This window comes from Octopus bimaculoides, chromosome 5, assembly GCF_046866305.1.
Source record: "Octopus bimaculoides isolate indiv1 chromosome 5, ASM4686630v1, whole genome shotgun sequence".
Classification (NCBI taxonomy): Eukaryota; Metazoa; Mollusca; class Cephalopoda; order Octopoda; family Octopodidae; genus Octopus; species Octopus bimaculoides.
This window is the reverse complement of record NC_142932.1, coordinates 95,417,581-95,441,789: the sequence shown is the minus strand read 5'-3', so window position 1 is coordinate 95,441,789 and position 24,209 is coordinate 95,417,581. Positions and strand designations below refer to the sequence as shown.

The window sequence follows — 24,209 nt, the reverse complement described above, 5'->3', positions numbered from 1 at the left end:
ACATAGTGGTGATGGACAAGGTGCACCACATATGCTATATAGTTGATGTTGCATGCCCATTTGACCCACAAATAATCAAAAAGAAAGGCCCAAAGATAGGTATCTACAACCCTCTTAGGTACGAAATAGCCCAGCAATGGAAAATGAAGAAGGTGAAGATAGTTCCAATTATTGTTGGGTCTTTGGGAACAGTATACGAAGGCATCAAGGGGAATATAAAGGAAATTGGAGCTGAGTGCCCAGTAGAACTGTTACAAAAGGTTTGCCTCCTTGGTATGACCAGAATACCCAGGAAAGTATTACATAGCTGAAAAGTACGTATAGCATGGTACTGTAGGCTGTAGGTAGCAAGCCTGTTACACTTGTAAGAATCCAGGAGCTCCAACAAAACCTATAATAAAGAGAAATATTATTATTATTGTTGTTGTTGTTGTTGTTGTTGCTGTTGCTGCTGCTGCTGCTGCCATTCCTGAGAGTGAAATACAAAAATGCTTTGGGTGCGTGTAGGAACCAAAGACCCACATCACCTAAGGAAAGAAGTTTGGAACTATAGAGCTGAGATTTGGGACAGAAGAAGAAGCTAGGTGTAATTCCTCAACCACTCTGAGGAATACAACTTTTTCTTAATCCCCAGCTATTGTGGCCAATGCCTTGCCAAGATTAGGGTGCTGAATATGCTGCCAGAAATATCCATTACCTGGTTAGTGGCAGCCATCTTGGCAGGTTTAGAAGATGAAATCACAATATTGGAGGTCAAGAAACTACCTAAGCAAAACTGGTTAGGTATAGGTATGGAACTGACCTTGCAATGCAACCATATTGACCAGCTGCTCAATCTAATCGATCTCCCAGATGGTACTCACCTGTCAGTGTTCATGGAGGGTAAAAAGCCGAGATGCCACACATGTGAATCTGTACTTCATTTAAAGGCTTCCTACCCTGAAACAAGGAAAAATAAAGTCCCACTGTTGCCAACATTACAAACACCATAAGTGCAAAATCATGAACAAGTACTCAAGATTCGTATACCTACGCCCACACCCATGTGCACACCCACTCCCAAACCAAGACAGAGAAGAAGTCTACCCCTGGTTGCCATGGAAAAGCAAGTTTCTCCTGAATGCTCTTCCTCCCAAACCAACAACAACTGCAATGACATGGAGAAAGACGAGCTGAATGATCCATGGATCACATAGACAAAATGGAGTTGGTGAAAGAGGAGGAGAGTACATAACCCTATTCCAAGAAATCAACAAAATCTTATTCTGAAATCACAACTGCAACACAATTCACAACCACTCCAACAAAAACTGCAAGAACAAGATCAACAACTTCAAAAACAGCAACACCATCAACAACAGCATGAAATCACCGAAACACAGAAACCACCGATTACAGAACTTCAAAAATATTCATCAGACAGTAGATGAAATGTACCCATCAATTTCACTGTTGTGAACAAGTGTAACAGTGAATTGATGGATTTTATAAGTCAAAAACAAATGCAAAATAGAGACAGAGGGAAAGGAATTTGAGGATTTTATCCTCAGATCCCTCAAGGACAGACCTTTAATTAAAACATCGTCAGATGTTTATAAAACTATAATAGAAAAATTCTCTGGTAGTGTGGCGATTTTTAAAATGTCAGTTGATATAAAGGCTTTCTCCAACTAGCATGGCTGTGCTGAAAATGGGATGTATGAATGTGCATGGCCTGGGATCATCTTGGAAGCAGGGTCACTTGCTCAATAATTTCAGGTCACTTGATCTGGATGTGGCTGCCATAAGCAAAACAAAGATCTCCAGAAAACATGCTCTAGCATCCATTTTTAAGGACTACGAGGTATTCTCATCTTGTGGTCTATCAGGAGCGGGTGATGGTGTAGCAGTGCTACTCTGGAAATCCTTAGACCTCCAAGTATGGATTATCTTTCTGGACCCAGATGGTAGGGTGGTGCCTTTAGACTGGTAGTGGTTTATGTTCCAACAGGGGCTAGAAGGCCAGATTTCTTCAGGTGTTTAGAAACATTCTTGGGAATGTCTTGCACTTCAATACTAGTGGGGGACTAGAATAGTATTTTGGATGCATGGAAGGACTGTGTGGGTTTAATACAAAGCAGAAGTGGGTGTAAAAGCCTCGAAAACCTGCTCAGGACTTTTCAGGTTTCTGACAGGTACTGACTGGATTTCCCTGATGTGCCAGTGTGGGCATGGAGCAACCACAGCAGGTCATTCAGATTGTATTTAGATAGAGTATTTGTTAGGTCAGAGGATAGGGATAGCATAGGTTGTCCACAATTTAAATTGGTCAGCTACACAGATCACAAATTTGTAATATGCTCAGTTGAAAGATGACAGGGACTGAAGTAGCAAACGAGTTAAGTGGCAGTTGAAGGAGGTTATCGTCAACAACCGATGGTGGATCGCTCTGAAGAGAGTGATTAGAGTAGCACCAATGGTGGTTAGCAAAGATTTAGCAACAGAAAGAAATAGATTTGAGGGGGAACTAGTTAGCAAACTAGAAAAGACATTGTGACCACCGTGTTAGTGGCGAGAATGATCCTTGACCATGTCTTTGAGGTGAAACACAAAGGGTGCATTGTCAGAGCTAAGGCCTGTATGCTAAAACATGAAGAAACTAAAGCTGTCCAATGGGCCTAAAAGGTAGAAACATGACGTGGAAACAAAGCCACGATCAAGTCTTCGACAGATCAGGATGGATGCATGCTACTCTGTTCTCAGCAAATGTGTGCAGCTTTTCAGCAGCACTTTGCTTCATACCTAGATGACCTACCATGGCTCTTGGTGATGGACGCAAGATTCTGCAAAAACCCGATTACAGCCTCTGAAATATGGGAGGCGATGAGTGGTTGCACAAGTTGGAAATCCCCCAATTTGGATGGTCTGCCCTACGAATTCTATGTTTTCATGCCAGATTTGTTTGGCAGCTTCTTGGCGGATATCTACAGTAACTGGCAGCAGAATGGGAGAATTCCTAGTGCTGTTAGCTGGGGTGTAGTAACACTGCTCAGAAAGGATGCTGACAATGAGGATGTGCTAAGGGATTTTTGGCCCATAAATCTGCTAAATGTGTTTATACTGATGTGAGTGTGTGCATGTGTGTGTGTGTGTGTGTGTGTGTGTGTGTGTGTGTGTGTGTGTGTGTGTGTGTGTGTGTGTGCACGTGTGCGCGTTCATGTGTCGAATCTGTCTCATTAGTAATCTGATAGTCTCAGACAGCCCAATATATTTTAGATGTTGTTTATAGCCATATATTATATTCATTATTTTAATTTCTTAGGACAATGCTTACGTTAACTTTTCCAAGAAACCTGATAGTAAGCATATAAGCATGTCTTTAATAAAATTACTTTCATTAAAGCACAAGTTCATCTTTTTATTTTATTTTATTTTCAGTCAGAGGTTGTCACCATACTGGGGCCCACCATTAGTGTTAATACTTTGTTTTGAACTCATTTTCCAGCCCTGTCTCTGGAATCAGTCCTGTTGAAGTTAGCAAAGTTTCTTTCTTCGTGTAAAATATACAGTTTAATAACATGTGTATGCATGTACTTAAATAGAATACTGAAAATGTTGAAAATTCTACACATAATTTACACCTTTATTGATGCTTATTAACAATTCAGCCCATAAATATTTCTTGTAAGCCTTAGTTGTACAAATAAATCAAACAATGATATATTTCACATTAAATTCACTAGATGTTTACTCAGGCAAGAGACATAAAGTATGGAAGAGATTTGCAATGGTGAATATGTCACATTATGATCAGTTGTTGTTGTTGATAATTAACCATAATGAGGCCTGTTTTTGAATATCTCTAGCTTGAAAGGGATTATGAAAAATATCTTATTTCTCCAGCCATATTTAGGAATGGCTTTTAATGGTAACGTGACAGAAATAGTAGAATCAATATTCTGAGTTCAAAAACCATAGAAGTAAATTTTATTCTGTGAACCACCCTATATGTAGTAACTTTCATATCGTTTCTCTAATAAAATTAGCATTTTGATTATGGAATAAAATTTTGAATGCCAATTTACTGAAGAACTTTCTCTCCATGCACTAATTTCGAAATGCCATTTTACCAAAATTACTCTTTGTTTCCTTTTGTTCATACAAAATGAATTTATTAAGCAATTCTTTTCTTTTTCCCAATACATCAGTTAGAGGATGAAAAACTTATACTATACATTCAGTTTGGTTGTATATATATATATGACATGTACAATATGTTTTACTATATTTTTAGTTACTTTCTGTGCAATATCAAAATATTTAAATCATCCTCTCCAAACAATAAATATACCTATTTTTATGTAATTTCTTGAAGCTGTGGAAGATCAGGATGCTGAAATTAGTGATCCCAGATATTTATGTATGAGACACCTAAGTAAGTATAATCAATATTGATAGTACATAGTATGATCTTAGAAGAACAAAAACAGATAACTAACAATCATGAAATATGTCACCCTTGAACTTTTGCATGTATGTGTGTGTGAGAATGTTTGAACCTATTTCATTAGTATTTACTATGGCCGTGTCAGCGCAATACTAACATAATTTAAATATTATTTCTAGCCATGCTATTTATTCTTTGTTCAGTTTCAATTCACTTATAACTTTCTTTTGTCTCTTCCAAAACTTTTTGCTGCTTTTGCAACCTTGTCAATGGGTACAAAAATAAAGAATATGTACATTATATATATATATGTATGTGTATGTGTGTGTATATATATATATATATATATATATATACATATATATATATATATATATATATATACATATATATATATATATATATATATATATATATACATATATATATATATATATATATATATATATATATATATATATATATATAGTTTTAGGAAAAATAACCAAGTTTCAATTTAATTTTAATTTTTATAAATTGATTTTAATTGAGTTTTTACCTGTAATTTTGGATTTTGTCCCTAATATATATATATATATATATATATATATATATATATATATATATATATATATATATATATATATATATATTAAGTTTATATATGTGTGTGTGTGTGTGTGTGTGTGTGTGTGTGTGTGTAAGGGTAAAAGGTGGTGGAACAATACTGTAGACAGGGCCATTAGAGCAAAGAAACAGGCCTGGAATGCCTGGAAGAGTGGGGGTGGCAGGAGAATGTATCAGATAGCCAAAAGGGAAGCTAAGGGACAGGTATATATAGACAAGGGAGTAGCAGAAAAGAAGTTTGCCAATGTTCAGTGACTTGAGGACCCAAAAACTGAAGTATTTTGGATTGCAAGAAAATGTGTGAGAGAAAACTGTGAAGTCATAGGAGAAAAATGTGTCCACATGGATGATGGTGCACTTGCTTTTAATGATTCTAAAAAGAAAGAGGCTTGGAGAAGCCATTATGAAAGATTGCTGAATGTGGAGAATGAATGGGAGGAGGAGAGTCTGCCAAAGGTTGACCAAATTGAGTGACTAACTATACGAATTGACAGTACCCAGGTAGATAGAGCAAACAAGGATATGAAAACAGAGAAAGCACCTGGCCCATCAGGAATCACTGCTGGAATACTTAAAATATTGGGTGATGTGAGTTATGCTCTTGTCACATGCATCATAAATCAGTTAGTTCATGAAGGAGTCATACACAATGACTAGTGTAGCAGCACCATAGTCAACTGCTACAAGGGAAAAGGTGATGCTTTAGATAGAAATAACTACAGGGGTATCAAATTATTGGATCAGGTGATGAAAGTTACAGAGAGGGTCATAGCCCAACTAATTAGGGAGAGGGTTATCCTAGACGAGATGCAGATCGGTTTTGTGCCAGGCAGAAGCACCACTGATGCTATATTTCTGGTAAGGCAACTGCAGGAGAAATACCTAGCCAAAGATAAACCTTTGTACTTGGCTTTTATCGACTTGGAGAAAGCCTTTGACAGGTTCCTCCAATCCCTTATCTGGTGGTCAATGCGGAAACTGGGGATAGATGAGTGGCTAGTAAGAGCTGTACAAGCCCTGTACAGGGATGCTGTCAGTAAGGTGAGGGTTGGCAATGAGTATAGTAAAGAATTCAGAGTAGAAGTAGGGGTTCACCAAAGATCATTATAGTCCTCCAGGCAATAACAGAGGAATTCAAGATAGGCTGCCCCTGGGAGCTCCTTTATGCTGATGAACTTGCTCTAATAGCCGAGTCACTGCTAGAAATGGAGACGAAGTTTAGGGTGTGGAAGCAAAGTCTAGAATCAAAGGGTCTTAGGATTAACATAGTCAAAACCAAAGTCTTAGTAAGTAGGAAGGCTGTCAAATCACAACTCCCTTCAGGTAGATGGCCCTGCTCAATCTGTAGAAAATGCATGGGCAGAAACTCCATATGATGTTACCTGGTATGTTGATTTTTCTGTTTATTTTTATGTGTCTTGATTATGCCTGCACTGACGATTAGAAAGTGTATTTTGTACACTAGCTATGAAATCATATATGATTTGCTGCTGAATCTGTTTTTAAGAGTTTGGTTCAAGATTTGCATTCCTTCGCATTTAGTACACTGTATTCATTATGGTAGTTTTGACTTTAAGAGTCCCTCATAGGATGAGGCATTTACGTGCAGTAATGCCCTTAATATAAATAAAAATACACACACACATATATTGCTACATTCCATGCAACATCAAAACATTAAAAACATCCTCTCCAAATAATAAATATACCAAATTTTTAATTTAATTTTTTGAAGCTGTAGAAGAGCAATACGCTGAAATTAGTGAGCCCAAATATTTAGAAATGAAGCAACAAAGTAAGTACAATTGATATTGCCAGTACACAACTCTCAAGAAATATGTCACTCTCTAACTTTTATCTGTTAATTTGTATACATGTATGTTTGTGTCAGTATGAGTCTATATCATTTTTGTTTATTATGCTAGTATCAGCACAGTACTAACATAATATAAATGTTATTTATAGCCATGCTATTTGTTCCTTTTTTAATTTCTCAAAGACATGGATGGTGCTTATGTTAACATTTCAAAGAAACCTGGAGGTAAGTGTGTAAGCAATTTATTAACAAAAATTACATTCATTAGAGCAAGTAAGAAAATATTTTGGCTCATTCTTTCTTTGAGTAGAATATACAGCTTAATATATATATATATATATGATTGAAATTAAAACTTTGAAAATTTTAAAATTTTATTGCACATACGATAAATTTCTTGCAGATATTCATATGCGATTCTCATATTTTACCCTTTTATTAATCCATACACTTAATAATGCAGTTTATAAGTGTAGATATTTATAATCCTTATTAGTACAAATAAACCAAATATATGACTAATATTGAATTAAATAGATATTTGCATAGACATGAGATTATTAAAGAGATTTGCAAAGGTGAATGTGATCAGCTGTTGTTGTTGAGTATCCAAATTCACTCCTGCTTATGGATAACTCTAGCAAGAAAGTAATCTTAGAAAGAAACCTATTTCTGTACACTAAAATAGTCAGCATTCATTGGTCTCAACAGTCCATGGACCAATTGAAAAGCACACTAAAATAAGAATAACAAGAGCACTCAGAGAGCGCAAACCTCCACCAAAGCAATATCAGTGTCATTTCAACAATTAACCTGAGATGATTTTTAAATTGAGAATATCTGAAATAAACTCGAAAGCTTTTACAAACGAGAATACTAAAAATGAACCCAACCACACTCAAAAATTAAGTAAAAAAAAACAGGAAAAATTCACAAAAAAGTTAAAAATTGAATATTTGGTGGTGAGTGAGGAATTTAAAATTTTGAAAATGTGGTTTTTTTGAATCTCCATCATCAAAGACCTAGGAATCCACTGGGGAAAAAAAAAAAAAATTCCGAAAGCTCGGTTCTAGTGGTGGGGTGACTGTCCTCCAGTTCCACCGAATATACTCGCACAATTAAATATAGAAGTGTAAAGTATAATTTATTACATAATCTCTATAATAAACATGATACTGAGTGGAATAATTTCCTGTTTGAACTTTTTTCATTATATATATATGTGTATTATATATATATGTGTGTGTGTGTGAAGACATTGAGAATAAGCATGCCATCCCTTTGTGCTTTTTTTTTCTATAGATTTCGACCTTGTCTCCATCGGAGATTCTGAATATGCAAAAAAAATCTACTATTAGATTTTTTAATATACCCACTCATTAACATTTCAATTTTTTTCCCGAAATTTTACAACTAGGGTTAAAGGTTATATACAGATGCACAAACGCACAAAATGGAGAAACTGAAACAGATATGGACAACTTGATCCAAAATAGTGGGGAACAGTTCACGAAAATAACTCCCAATTGTTTTTCCCCCAAATTCTATATGCCTGAAATCTATGTAGTCCGAGGTATTTTTGTAGGCAATTTCATTAAAAAATATCCATTTTCCTGAAATTTAAGACATTGAAGTGGACTCTGGTGAATTTTCCAAAAATCCTCTCCACCCCACTCATGAAACACTTCCCCAGAGAATTTTGTATATTCAGAATCTACATGATATAACATATTCGTAGAAAATTTCATTAAAAAATATCCATTTTACTTTTCTGAAAGTTTTCATCATCCTAAGTCGATTGGAGGGGGGGGGGCAGAAAGCCTGTGGTGAGATGGTACCAACTGTCAATGATCTCATAATGCATGTGCTCCCCAAACATTGCACAAAACTTCAGCAACAGTCAATGACTCTTAGCTCCATGTAATGATGCTGTCAACAAAATCAACTGGGATCTCTTGCAGCCATTGCCTGGACAAGAACAATCTTTCAAATCCTTTGACACTGTCATTGATCATGACCAGGCTGTAGTTTTTCTGAGTTCCTGAACTCTCTACAGCCATCTGGTAAGCTATCTCACCACCAAACACTTAAAAAGGGGGTCCCAATCATGCTGCTCAGGAATCTGGATCCACATCGTCTGTGTAATGTCACCAAACTGGTGGTGAAAGCAATGCAACTCCATGTTCTAGAGGCCACAATTATGACTGGGAACTATAAGGGTGAGGATGTCTTCATTCCACGGATCCTGTGAATCCCATATGACCTCCCCTTTGAATTTAAACGGTTCCAGTTCCCAGTGAAACTAAATTTCGCTATGTCAATAAACAAGTCTCAAGAACAGTCTCTCAAGGTTGTTGGACTTCACCTTGCTTCTTTCATGGGAAATTATTTGTAAGATGTTCGGGAGTTGGAAGTCCCCAAAATCTTTTCATTTATACACCAATTAAAGGACACATTGTATATTTAGAAGCTCTAGATAATTAAACTGTGATTGATTTCTGGATTTGTTTCAGTACATTTGTTTACACTCATGCCATCTGATAGAATTTTTGTTAAATGTTCTCATTAATAGGAGGGGAGGTCCCGCAGACCAGTTCTTCTCAAATTTATGCATTTATGTTCAATGTATTTCAAATAAGTACTGATAACTGAAGGTAATTGCAAAGACAAAGAACTACCAGGTTTTTTAACAATTTTAGTAGTGAGAACATTAGATAAAACATGTTATTGACATTAATAGTTTGTACCTTAGTTAATTACTGTTGAGAACTGCATAATCCATGTTTCATTTTACTTAGAGATTTAAAAGGCATAATTAGATTTCATTATTTTCAACAACCTGAGAAATGCTGGGTTATTAACGTATAAAATAGGTATCTCAGCTACTAGGAGGTAAGACCTACGTAGTCTATGTTTCATGTTAGAGATCTAAAAGGCATTTTTAAATTCCACTATTTTCTTTAACCCAGGCAACACCAGGTATTTCTGCTAGTGCATGTATGTATGTATGTGTGTGTGTATATATATATATATATATATATATATATATATCATCATCATCATCATCATCATCATTGTTTAACGTCTGCTTTCCATGCTAGCAAGGGTTGGACGATTTGACTGAGGACTGGTGGACCAGGAGGTGACACCAGGCTCCAATCTGATCTGGCAGAGTTTCTACAGCTGGATGCCCTTCCTAACGCCAACCACTCCGAGAGTGTAGTGGGTGCTTTTACGTGTCACCGGCATGAGAGCCAGTCTGGCAGTACTGGCAACAGCCACGCTCAAATGGTGTTTTTTACATGCCACCTGCACAGGAGCCAGTCCAGCGGCACTGGCAACAACCTCGCTCAAATGCTTTTTCACATGCCATTGGCACAAGTGCCAGCAAGGCAACGGTGGTAACGATCACGCTCAGATGGTGCTATTTACGTGCCACTGGCATGGAAGCCAGGCACCTGCACTGGCAATGATCATGCTCGGATGGTGCTGTTAGCGCTCCACTGGCATGGGTGCCCGTCATCGAATTTGGTTCAATTACGATATATATATATGTCTAAAATCGAAGGCCTATATTGGTCTAGAATCAAAGGGCCTTAGAGTTAACCTAGCAAAAACCAAAGTCTTAGTAAGTAGGAAGGCAGACAGTTCACAAATCCCTTCAGGAAGAGGTCCTGCTCAATCTGTAGAAAAGGCATAGGTATAAACTCCATACGATGCACCTGGTGTAAGCTTTGGACACATAAAAGGTGCAACAATATCAGAGGAAGGTTAACAGGGAAAATAGCTTTTGTGTGTGGTAGATGCACAAGTAAACATCAAGAATGTACAGCAAAAAGACTCCATCAACTGCCAGGGGACAAGCTAGAGGTAGTAGATAACTTCTGTTATCTAAGTGACCAAGTTAGTAGTGGAGGTAGATGCTCCGAGAGCATAGCTGTGAGAATAAGATTAGGCTGGGCAAAATTCAGAGAGTTCCTACCTCTGCTGGCAACAAAAGGCCTCTCTCTCAGAATGAAAGGCAGATTGTATGATGCCTGTGTGTAAACAGCTATGCTACATGGCAGTAAAACATGGGCTGTGACAGCTGAAGGCATGTGTAAGCTTGAAAGCAATGAAGCCATTATGCTTCGCTTGATGTGCAATGCCAGTGTGCATGTTCAACAGAGTGTAAGCATTTTCAGAAAAAAGTTGGGAGTAAGAGACATCATATGCAGTGTGCAAGAGAGATGACTGCTGTGGTATGGTCATGTGATGTATATGGATGAGGACAGCTGTGTAAAGAAGTGCCAACCTCTTAGTGTGAAGGGAACCTGTGGAAGAGGTAGACCCAGGAAGGCATGGGACGAAGTGGCGAAGCATGATATTCGAACTTTGGGTCTAACAGAGGCCTTTGGTGATGTGCTGTGCCTGAGAGGATCCATCAAGCCAAGTGAAATTGTAGTTGTGACTGATGTTGGTGTCATATAACTAGCACCCATGCTGGTGGTACATAAAAAGCACCTTTCAAGTGTTAGGCCCCCCCCCCCCCCCCCCCCCGGAGTCATAGTGGTTGAGCTCCTTTAGAGTGTTCAGTCTCATGGAGTCAATGGCTGAGACATTTGACATTTTGTCGTGCTTGAAAAAAAAGCCCATCAATCTGAGCAAAACCACGGTCATGACAGATAATGGTGTCACACAAATAGCACCCTTGCCAGCAGCACATAAAAGCGCCCATTATATTTTTGGAGTGGTTGGCATTAGGAAGGGCATCCAGCAGCCGTAGAAACCATGCCAAATCAGACTGGGATCTGGTTCAGCTTTCCAGCTTGCCAGCCCTGGTCAAACTGCCCAACCCATGCTTGAATGGACAACAGACGTTAAAAGATGATGATGATAATGATATATATTGCCAATTAATTAATAAATTGGTGAAGCAACTCCTGCTGATCCCTATATGTTTATATATATATATATATATATATATATATATATATGTATACCATTTTTTGTATTATAGTGCAGTGTTGTACTATTCAAAACTTTTTATTCTCAGAATGGTTGGCGTTAGGAAGGGCATCCAGCTGTAGAAACTCTGCCAAATCAGATTGGAACCTGGTGTAGCCATCTGGTTTCACCAGTCCTCAGTCAAATCGTCCAACCCATGCTAGCATGGAAAGCGGACGTTAAACGATGATAATGATGATGATGATGATGATATATATATATATATATATATATATATATATATATATATATATATTTATATATATAAACGATGATAATGATGATGATGATATATATATATATATATATATATATTACTACTTTCTGTGTAATGTCAAAATATTTAAAACATCCTCTTCAAACAATAAATATGCCCATTTTTTAAATTTAATTTCTTGATGTTGTGGAAGAACTAAATATTTAGTGAGCCCAAATATTTAGAAATGAAACAACGAGGAAAGTACAATTGTTATTATTAGTACACATGATCTTAGGAACTATCTTTAAAACGGACAGGGAGCTAACTCTTATGAAATATGTCACTTTAACTTTTGTCTATTAATATGCATGTAGTATGTGTGAGTGTGTTTGAGTCTATCTCAGTATTTATTATGGTAGAATCAGTACACAGCTATCTTAAATTAAATACTATTTATAACCATGCTATTTGTTCTTTTTTAATTTCTTAAAGATGTGGAAGGCACTTACATTAACGTTTCAAAGAAACCTGGTGGTAAGTATATAAGCAATTTATTAACAAAAGTTACGTTAATTTGAGCAAGAGTTAGCAAATATTTTGGCTCATTCTTTCTTTGAGTAGAATAAGGTGAATTACTCCTTTGCAATCCCACCAGATAGAGAGAAGAACCTTTTTCCCATGAAGTTCTCTTCTCAGTTGTGGTTGAGCTTTTTCCTTTTTACCAAGCCACTGTTTATGACGTTTAACATTTCAATAGAAGATCCATTTTCTGTCACCAGTCACAAGTCTATCCAAAAAGGGTGAAATGAGTGTGCAAGAATGGAGAGAAGAGCAGATGTCAACTCGGGTTTTGCGGTTGCTTTTGGACAATTCATGAGGCACCCATTTTCCAAGTTTAGGAACCTTTCCAAGTTGTTGGTGACGACGATGAAAAGTTGTATGGTTTGAACTCAGCTTTATTGCCAATTCTTCAACTGATAATGCAGGATTTTCTCCAAGTAATGCCTCAACGAGCTTATCGTCAAACTCAACTGGACGTCCTGTTCGATCTTCATCTTCAAGGCCAAAATCTCCACTTCTGAATTTTGCAAATCATCTTCTACAAGTTCTTTCATTCAAGCATTCTTTCCCATAAACTGAGTGTATGTTTCGAGTCGCTTCGGCTGCAGAGTTTCCTTTTTTGTACTCATAAAGCATTATGTGCCTCAAATGCTCTTTGGATACTTCAATGTTAGAAAGGGTTTTAATCCAAGAAATTTTAATTCTATTATTCTGTAAAATAATATTTAATTAGTTTAAATGTACACAAATGCATAAAAATAATTTTTAATTTCATTCAACATTCTAAAATACTATTGAATTTCATTCAATTTTAAAAAAGGTAAAATCAGCCAGAACTTTTGGGATGACCTGATATATGTATGATTGAAATTCAAACTTTGAAAATTTTAATGTTGCTAACATTCATATGTAAGTCTGATATTTTACCCTTTTACTAATCCATACCCTTCGTAAGCATATATCTTGTAAGCTTTATTTATACCAATATAAGTGCAGCCTTGGCTGTGTGGTGAGAAGCTTCTTTCCCAACCACATGGTTCCAGTTTGAGTTTCACTTTGTGGCACTTTGGGCAAGTGTTTTCTATTATAGCTTTAGGTGAACCATAGCCTTGTGAGTGGATTTGGTAGATGAAAACTGAAGGAAGCCCTTTACATATATATCATCATCATCATCGTTTAACATCCGTTTTCCATGCTAGCATGGGTTGGACGGTTTGACCGGCGTCTGGGAAGCCAGGAGGCTGCACCAGGCTCCAGTCTGATCTGGCAGTGTTTTTACAGCTGGATGCCCTTCCTAACACCAACCACTCCGTGAGTGTAGTGGGTGCTTTTTACGTGCCACCAGCACAGGGTCCAGAGGAGGCAGGAAACGGCCACGATCGGTTGGTGCTATATATATATATCATCATCATCATCATCATCGTTTAATACACATGTATGTTTTTGTGTGTTTGCTTGTGTTTATCCCCCCACTATCACTTGACAACCAATGTTGGTTTTTTTATGTCCCTGTAACTTAACGGTTCGACCATAGAGACCAATTGAATAAGTACCAGGTTTACAATGAATAAGTCCTGGGATCAATTTGTTTGACTAAAACCCCTTAAGGTGGTGCTCCAGCATGGCCACAGTCAAATGACTGAAACAAGTAAAAGAATAAAAGAACCAAATAATTATATGCACAATATTGAATCAAGTAGATATTTGCCTAGACATGAGAGAGTTTTGAAGAGACATGCAATGGTGAATATGATCAGCTGTTGCTGTTGAGTATCAAAATTCACTCCTGATTATGGTTAACAGAAACAATTCCTATCATAGTAGGCACCTTAAGTATGATAAAAAAAATATTCAGACAAATACATAACAAAAACACCAGGACTTACAAATATATATAACATACAGAAAATTGCACTACTGGGCACTGCACACATCCTACGCAAAACACTTTCAATACAGTAACCATAAGAGCATCACAGCAAACCACAGCACATACCCAAGGCACACAGAGCTGCACTCGGTAGTGAAGTGAAAGCACGCTATAAAAATAAAACTACTGAATAATAATAATAATAACTAGCAGAAATACCCGGCGTTGCCCGGGTTAAAGAGAATAACGAAATCTAAAAACGCCGTCTAGACTACGCATCATCTTTATATATAGAGATGTATATACACACACGCACCCAAGCACACGTATATATATGTATATCAATATAAATATATGAAAGTCAATGAAGTTTCGTAAAAGAAGGTGATCATGTACATACTTTCTTGCTGTTGTGATTATAACACCTCATTGTAAACTATGTTCCTTGTTTTCCCTTGTGGAGCATATACAAATAGGTTTTTTGTTGCTGCCCACTCTTGAGCAGCCAACATACAGTTGTCCATGTGAGAAGCAGGGCTCTTCCAAGAGAAGACCAGCTACAGACAGTGTTTGACCCTGATATTTGTTTATGGACATGGCAAAAGTCACACGAAGGGGGAATTGTAGTCTTCTGAATGTAAAAGGAATGTCTGCTCCTGATGGAGTAAGAGGAATTCTTGGAATAAAGACGTTATCCCCTTTTGCACATCCAGAAAGAATGGTAGCCTCGATAACGTGTGACATCATTTTCTAAATAATGCTCATCTGTTATGTTCGGGTTAAAATTTCATCAACATCAAAAATATATGAATTTTCATGGGAGTTATGGCCGTTATGCAAATTTCATAAAGATCCATTCAGTACTTTTGACGTAGTTTTGGATAAGAAAACAAATGACTAATGTGTGTGTTTGTGTGCATGTGTATGTGTGTGTGATGGGTGTATATATGTATAGATATCTGTATGCATGTATGTATATGTATATATGTGTACATATTACATGTACATCTATATATATATATACATCTACACATATGTATACATATACATGTATGTATAGATCTATATATATATACATATACGTGTACATCTATATGTATACATATACATCTCTCTCTCTCTCTCTCTTTCTCTCTCTCTCTCTTTCTCTCTCTCTCTCTCTCTCTCTCTCTCTCTCTCTCTCTCTGAAAGTATCTGTCATTACAGTATCGAAATGGTGTACATACACATGTATATGTATACATATACATCTCTCTCTCTCTCTCTTTCTGTCTCTCTCTTTCTCTCTTTCTCTCTCTGTGAAAGTATCTGTCACTACAGTATCGAAATGTGATTGTTTCAGTTAGTGGAATAGTTTCATTTTTAAAGTGAAAGTATTTGACATGAGTGTTTTTGTTTCACTTTTGACACGTAATACTTAAATAGTGGAGGAGATATTATGTTGCCGTGTGCTCGAACTCTGCAAGAAGTTAATAATTTTTTTTGACTAAAACACAACTGGAAGCCTAAGTAAGGCATGTGTAAAATTTGAATGAAATTGATTGCGTAGTTCTCGAGTTTTAGGGATTCACACAGACAGACAGACAGACAGACAGACACACATTCTCATTTTTATATATATAGATAATAATAATAATAAGAAGAAGAATAATAAGAATATTAATGATAATGATAATGTTAATACATTATACCATATATTCGAATGGGTGACCATCTAATAAAAACCACCATACCAATAAGAAGCACAATAATAACATAATTTGGATTATATTTCCTTTTGCTAAACATTTGAAATCTAATTTTATAAAGTCTATTCGTTCTATTGTTAAATCAAATTTTAGTAAATCTAGGTATGCTCGGATATTCAATAACAGAATGATTAGATTTGGCTTTTTTGTTTCTCCTAACTTATTTAGGATTATTTCTTCCCTTAACAATAGAAAACTAGATCTTTACTACAAGAATTTAACCTCCTCTACTACTAATACTAACCCTAATTATTCAAATAGCTCTGTATCTTCTACCAACGATTCCCATGCTCACACAAACTCTATCTCTATCAATACATATACACATAACAATAGTACATCTAACATTAGCAACAATTGTAACTGTAGAAACGTTAACAACTGTGAGGTTAAAGGTAATTGCAAAATGAAAATTGTTGTATATAAAGCTACTATTACAACACATGATCTCTCTAGGTTTCATTATATAGGTTGCATGCAGACCCCTTTTAAATTATGTTTGAATAATCATAAATCATCTTTTAATGATCCTTGGAAAGAAAGTAGTTTTGCATCACATTAAAAGACCATAAACCCAACTTGTTAACCAATACATCCAGGGTGTAGGAGTTCCTTGTTTTGTCCAAGTGAACAATAATTCCGTTCTGTGATTTGAGCTTATATAGCAGGTCTTTTAGGTTCTTTTGGTAGCTGTTATTCCTTAGTGGGTGTCGCTTGAATTTTAGGCTCTTTATGGTATCTCAGAGTTTATTTCCAAAGGCTTCTAGGTGGCTATTTGGTGGAGGTGTTTTCCTAGTTTTGAATACTCCTTTGGTGAATTCATTTTTGTTGTGATGGTGTTGTGGCTCAGGTTGAGCTTTTCTGTCATGATGTAAGGCTTTGGCCCTAATCACCATACAAGTAGCCCAAATAACAGAAACCCACTCACTAATACAATTAACACCAACCACACACCATACTTCACCACAAACTACACTAACAATAAGAACAGTATGGGTAACCCCAATAAAAACAACACCAAGGCCCATACACAAACCACTAATAACAGCAAAAATAACCACAACACTAATACCGATAAAGTGATAATCAATAAAATTAACAATATTAACAAAACTAATAACACCAAGTACACAAATAAGCCCCAAAATAACATTAGCAACAAAAATAATAGTATAAACCTACACATCTGTATGAATAAAACTAAAGCAACCCAACGAATCAATATCAACCCTGTTAATAACAAGAAAACCAAGCAATCTAGCCAACATGAGCCCTATGAAAATAACACCAATATAACAGACAAGAGTAACAGGAAAGTGAAACCTAACTATAGAAATAAGCAAGATAGCCACAACCATATCTTCACATGACTCACAAACAAGGAGGGTAGCTTCTATACTAGTAAAAACAATACAAAAAATAAACAACATAGTGATAATATCTGGCTCGTAATCCCCTACACCATGCACCTCAAATCAAACATAGTTCGCTCATTAATGAAAGTCATAGATAAACACCTAAATGTTAATAATAAATAAGCAGAATTGTTTAGGAATAAAATTAGAGTAGGCCACAGCCTGACAAATAACTTAGCTGCAATAATAGCCTCAATAAATAATAAAAAGCTAGACAAATTCTATGAAACTAGAAAGATTGTGAACAATAAAAATAATAACCAACCAATTAATAGAACTAAGCCCACCACTAACGTAGCACCTTCTGCTAACTTAGATATAGACCTGAATAATAATAGCCCCCTACAATATGATATGAACACACATATACCTAATAATTTATGTGGCTGAAGGGATAGAACAAAGTGCCATTTTTCAAATAGATGCAAGACAAATAATGTAGTCTATCAATGTCACGTGCACACAAATAGCCAGATGAAATCATACATAGCCGCCACTAAGAACCAAATGATTCTTAGATATAACGTGCACCAATCAAGCTTTAGAAATAGGAGTAAGGCTAACTCAACAGGGCCCAGTACATATATTTGGGAACTTAAGGATAAAAAAATAGATTATAGATTAAACTGGCGTATACTTGCAAAAACAACCTCGTGCAACACCGCCAATAGACGCTGTGATCTTTGTTTAACAGAACACCTAGCTATACTAACGGCTAAACAACCCCTCCTCAATAGAAATTTGAGAACAACATTTTTCTCTTCATGTGGTCCTATTATCGGTAAAATAATAGGACCCTTTACAAGTCCCACACTAGCATGTCCATCTATATAAGTCTAATTAGCTGGGAACCACCTTAAACACTTACACATAAACAGTTACCTCGCAACCCCATTTGCCCTCTACATTCCATAATAATTTATTTTGCACCTACATAGAGACCCTTTATCACTATGAACTTCCTAAACTTTAGCTTTAATATAATTTTTAGCCATAGTACAGTTTTAAATCACCTTACCTAGTCAAATTAAACTGGTATGAGTTAGTTCCCTTGAACCCTAAGTTATCCCCCTTGACATACACTATCAAATTAAACTAATATGAATTAGGTCCCTTTCATCCTAAGTTAGAGTTACGCCCCTTCACTTACACTGTCAGTAACTAAAACTCACCACTGGTTTAAATCAATTTGATACATGTGCGGAAAAAATGTGCTTAGTCAAACTTGGGATTCCATACCAAAATAATATACACCCCACTCTAATTGCCCAATGGAACCATAAACTAACCTATCTACTACAATGAAATCTCTCCCCAGCAAAATAACCAACTTAAGAACAAAATATAAAGTAAGACTAACAAATTTTGCCTCGATTACCATTACCTATGTATCAATTATTTTCGCATTCTGACCGATGTATCAATGTATTTTTTGCATTCGGAAATTATTTACTAAAACTAGTAAATTGGAATGATCGTAAATGCTACCTTCTTGGTTAATTAATTAAATTAAAGACATACCAGTGAAAACGACGAGTTTCTCCTTGTTATTTACATCCATTTTCTTCTCGTATATATATATATATATATATATATATATATATATATATATATATATATATATATATACATACATTTATACATCTCATGTGAATACGTACTCTCTTTTATTACTTTATTTTGTTTGTATCTGCCCTTACACATGCACCCTTGAATGTGTGAATGTATGCACGTGTGTATGTATGTATCTATGTATATCCTAACTGTATATATTTTTCTATTACTTGTAAATTAATAATAATTTTTCTCTTTCATATATTCGTTTTTGTTCTTATTCTTTTTTTATTGTCTCCCTACCTGGGCTAGTTTTTGAGTAAGAGAACTCTTTTGAATACACTGGCCTGTCTTGTCTGTAAGTGTGGCTTTTCATCGTTAAGTTTTTTTTGTTTTTTTTTCTCTGCTTGTATGTACATTTTTACTTAAATATTTCAAACAGTCTTGTCTCTCAGCTTTAAGCCTCTTGTAAAATATATATTTTTTCGTTTTTCATTATTAATATGTATATGTATAACTCTATGGCTTTTTTTCTGCTAGTGTACCTGTTACATTATATTCTACTGGAGTTCATTAATTTCGGTAAAATATTATTTATTTATTTACTTTTGTTTTAAACTAAGAGGAGAAAGTGAAAGATATATGTATGTGTATATGAAATGGACATGTGTGTGTGTGTGTGTGTGAAAGAAAGAGAGACAGAGTGAGTGAAGGGGTGTGTTGTTGGGTATATGTACATACATCAATATATATGTGTACATCTTTTTTGTATGTTCATGTATGTGTGTGAGAGAGAGGGAGTGAATGCGTGAGTGGGTAAACGTGTGTGTTCTCATGTATGTGTAAGTAGCACTCTCTCTCTCTCTTTCTCACAAAACACAAACACGTCCATTTCATATACATTTCACTTTCACTTTAAAACAAAATCAATAGGTGGTTTCCAGGATAAAAATTAAGAAAAAGATTCTATTCACTAGAAATTTATTACTATTGTTTGGATAGTTCCAATTCAATAAGTCCAGAAGTTAGGTTAAATATATATACATGAATAAGTACCATGGATTCCCATTCTACAAACTGGCACACAATTCTGTGAATACTTTACTGGGCAAGGCTGGGTAGTAAGTCTAGTGCTAAACTAAAACCTAAGCCTATGCTTTTATTTAATTGAACTATATATAATAAATAAATTAATTTCTTTTTATCCTTTTTCTTCGTTATGGTGATATATGTACAGGATTTGTACTCTATCATTTCATGCACATTCATTGATGAAGCTTGGATTTTTCATAGATTTCTAAGAATACTTATGGAATTAGAGGAATTAGATTTATTTTAATTTCATCATTTTATGTAACTAAACTTATCTTTAAGAAAGGTGAATTTTTCATTCCGTGTATAGTTCTGATATTTTTCTCTCTTCAAAATAGTTTTAGGTTGAATTATATTTAGATATTTAAGTTTTTATTCATTTACTTACCATATTTCCCAGCATTGAAGACACTACTTTTTTCCTAAAATAAGTCTCAAAAATCTACTATGTGTCCTGGAGGACAAAGGTTGCATTTTTCATAGGCATATCCTAACCCTAGAGGAAAATTATTAATGCTAGGCAGTAATCTGAATCCCTGTATATGACTGCTCAGTGAAGTGTATAAATTATATTTTGTTAAAGTAGTAAATAAACAAAAGTATCATAAGAAATTCTTTAAATATGCACAATCACAAAAATTCATTCCTGTATGGGCAGTGTGTGTTAGATGAGACAACTGACAAGTGATATTTTACATGTGTATCTATATTGCCAGTATTGTCACTCTCTTCAAACAAACTGACTTTAAAGGAACATTATTAAGTGACGAAAGAAGTAAAACTGCGTTATGTTAAAAGGGTTTACAAGCAAATATTAATAACAATACTATCATAATCACTTACTTTCTGTGATGAAACATGTTGCATTCAGTCACCACTTACTCACTCTCTGTGATGAAACTATTGTGTTCAGATTGCAACATAGGCTTCCTCCTTGGTCTTAACCAGTTCATGGTCTTAACCATGAAAGCCATGGTCTTAACCAGTTCAAGCCAGAACTTGCTGATGTCAGGAGTGATCTGCAAATTCAGAAGATTTTACTTAAAATTTTTAGCCCAACTGTTATTATGGCAACTTCAAGTAGAAGATACTCTTATACAATCGGCTATAAGCTACAAGTGATTGGATATGCCAAACAGCATGGTAACAGAGCTGTAGAGAGGTATTTTGGAGCACCACCAACTGAGAAAATGAACCACCACTGGAAGAAACAAAAGGACCTGTTGAAGCCCGCATCAAGACTTAACCCTTTAGTGTTGTAACTGGCCAAAATTAATTCCCCGTTATTTGTTCAAGCTTGCCGTTATCGAATTCTCGTAGCTTTGAGATAATGTGAGATCCTTTATGCAAATATAAATACTGTGAAGTTGTTTAGACTCATGATTTTTTTCAACGTTTGAAGAGAAGAGTTTACCTTGGTTGTGAAAGAAACAGCATCAGCAAGTAGCGATTCCAACTTTGAAGGATTTACAATTGATGATATTGAAAATATAAATGAAAACAAAAGTATTTTGTCTTCGGATGAATCCGATATCAATATCAGTGATTATTCGTCGGATGAGGAAGATTTTAATAATGAAAGTGATGAAAATGATATCATAAACATGGCAACATGGTCAAAAATCACAACACCAAACACTATTTCTGATTTTACAGAAAACACTGGTCCACAACACAATTTACCTCCTGATGCTCAACCATTAGACTATCTGTTTTTATTTTTACCAGAAAGTTTTTTTGAAAATGTTGCGGAGGAAACAAACAAATATGCGCAACATTTAATTACAGATCATGGAAGAAACGATCCACTATGGAAGTCAACTAATACTGCAGAAATGAGAGCGTTTTTTACAATTAAGATTATGTTTGGTGTTAAACAGCTTCCTCGACTGTGGAACTATTGGAGTCCCGATGTAAGGTATGGCGATCCATATATTTCGTATATAATGTCGAAGAAGAGGTATTCGAAAATATCTCAGAATTTGCATTTAACTGATTCTGCTAATGCCCCCAACAAAAACGACCCAAACTACGATCCCCTCTACAAAGTATGTCCTGTAATCGATTTACTTGTTAATAATTATAAAACTGTGTATCTACCTGGGAAAAATCTCAGTGTAGATGAAGCCATGATAGGCTGTAAGGGCAGAGTACATTTTCGGCAGTACATGCCTGCCAAACCTACTAAATGGGGGATCAAGGTATGGGAAGTTTGTGAATCAGAGACGGGATATTGTGTAAACTTCAAGGGAAAAAATATAATGGGAAAAGACCGCATGGATTGGGGCATGATGTCGTATGGTCTCTTACACAACCATTTCACCATCAGCACTGACACCTCTATTTCGACCGGTTTTTTTTCTTCAGTGGTTTTGGCTGAAAATCTTGCCTGTGTAAGTACTTACATGTGCAGTACTGTTATGGGAAACCGTAAAGGTTTACCCCATGAAATAAAAATAAAATTTTAAAAAAGAGGGGACTTTTTACAAATGCAAAAAGAAAATTTATTGATTACTGCTTTTAAAGACAAAAGACAGATTTTATTTCTGTCTTCTAATGAACAACCTGGTGTTAGTGCTGAGGGGAAACCCCTCGTGAATATTTGTTATAACAAATATATGGGTGGGGTTGATAAATCTGATCAATATCGGGAATATTACCTAGTTGGTTGACCTGGGAAGAAATGGTGGAGGTACATTTTGTGGTTTTTAGTTAATTTAACTATAGTAAATTCATATATTGTATATGTAAAAAGCCACAAAGTACCTCCGCCACCAAAAGACTATGACTACTTGAAATTTTGGGTTGACATCGCATCTCAGTTACGTGAGGGCTTTTCTTCTAGAAAGCACAGAACTGGGAGAAAAGCAAAATTAACTGAGGTGGATGTCAGCAGAGAAAATATTGACTTCCATCAAGTCAAAAAGATAGTTTGCAGACTGTGTTCGCCGCAAAAAAGAAAAACTGCAAAAGGATTCCAGGTCGAGACTGCATATATGTGTTCGTTTTGCAAAGTGCCCTTGTGTAAAGGGTGCTTTGGACAGTTTCACGACAGAAATATGGCATAAGTGTATAATTTTGTATATTCCTTTTCATTTTATTATATAATATGTGAAAGTGAGAAATATATATTAATTTTCAGTATGTTACACACCTGTATTCACCTTCGTTTCACCTGTTAATGAGATTTTTTTATTAGATGCATTCTGTTATGTAAATGAATTTGTTAAATTGTATAAGAGTGCATAGCCAATGGTATATTGAGTAGTAAAAGAGTTTTGTACTTTATTTTCAATGATAATTTTTGAATGAAATATAGAAAAAGAGTAAAATCTTCTACCGATTACACTTGTATTTTAATTAATTCAAATTAATGTACCTCATCTAGATTCAAAGTAGTTTATTTGACAGTTGTATTAAAGCAATGGCATAGTGGTTAATGAATAAGGCATTAACCATTATGCTATATGTAGACTATTCTTACTAAATATTTGCACCAACACTTGGTATAAAATAAAGAAAAGTGTCCTATCTTCATTCATAGATTTATCCCCAGGTTTTAGTTAAATGTCGAACTTATTGTTAGAGAACTGCACACACACACACCCAAATGTATTTTACTTACATGACCCTAGTAAATTGGATGAAAGAAATAATAAGTAAAGCTGGTGATCATAAGAGTTAAGTCCCCATGTGGGAATGAACTAAGCAGGAAAATGAAAAAAAACGATTAGAATTGAACCTCTCCCTCATGATTTCATGGTGCATTAACTATTATATGACAGCTGGTAACTCAAATTCAACAGTGAAATAAGCCAATTCATAGCTAAATTTCGAAATATCCTATTTGAATCCATGCATATGAATGAGAAAGGAAAGGGTGATGGCAAACTGGTAGTGGGATCATTTCAACTGTGTGTGAGTATATGTGTGTGT

General features: G+C 35.5%; 2 protein-coding genes across 3 annotated transcripts in view; both read left to right on the top strand.

Moving 5' to 3' along the window:
* The window catches only part of LOC106880794 (neural cell adhesion molecule L1.1-like), a 537,440-nt gene that overhangs the window by 29,520 nt on the left and 483,711 nt on the right, over positions 1-24,209 (top strand). The window lies entirely within an intron of this gene.
* The window catches only part of LOC106874069 (uncharacterized), a 35,040-nt gene that overhangs the window by 10,052 nt on the left and 779 nt on the right, over positions 1-24,209 (top strand). Inside the window, exons 3-6 of the mRNA XM_089351885.1 lie at positions 4,355-4,414; positions 6,768-6,827; positions 7,032-7,073; positions 12,526-12,567. Of these exons, the coding sequence (XP_089208011.1) occupies positions 4,355-4,414; positions 6,768-6,827; positions 7,032-7,073; positions 12,526-12,567 (204 nt within the window). The remainder of the gene's footprint in view (positions 1-4,354; positions 4,415-6,767; positions 6,828-7,031; positions 7,074-12,525; positions 12,568-24,209) is intronic.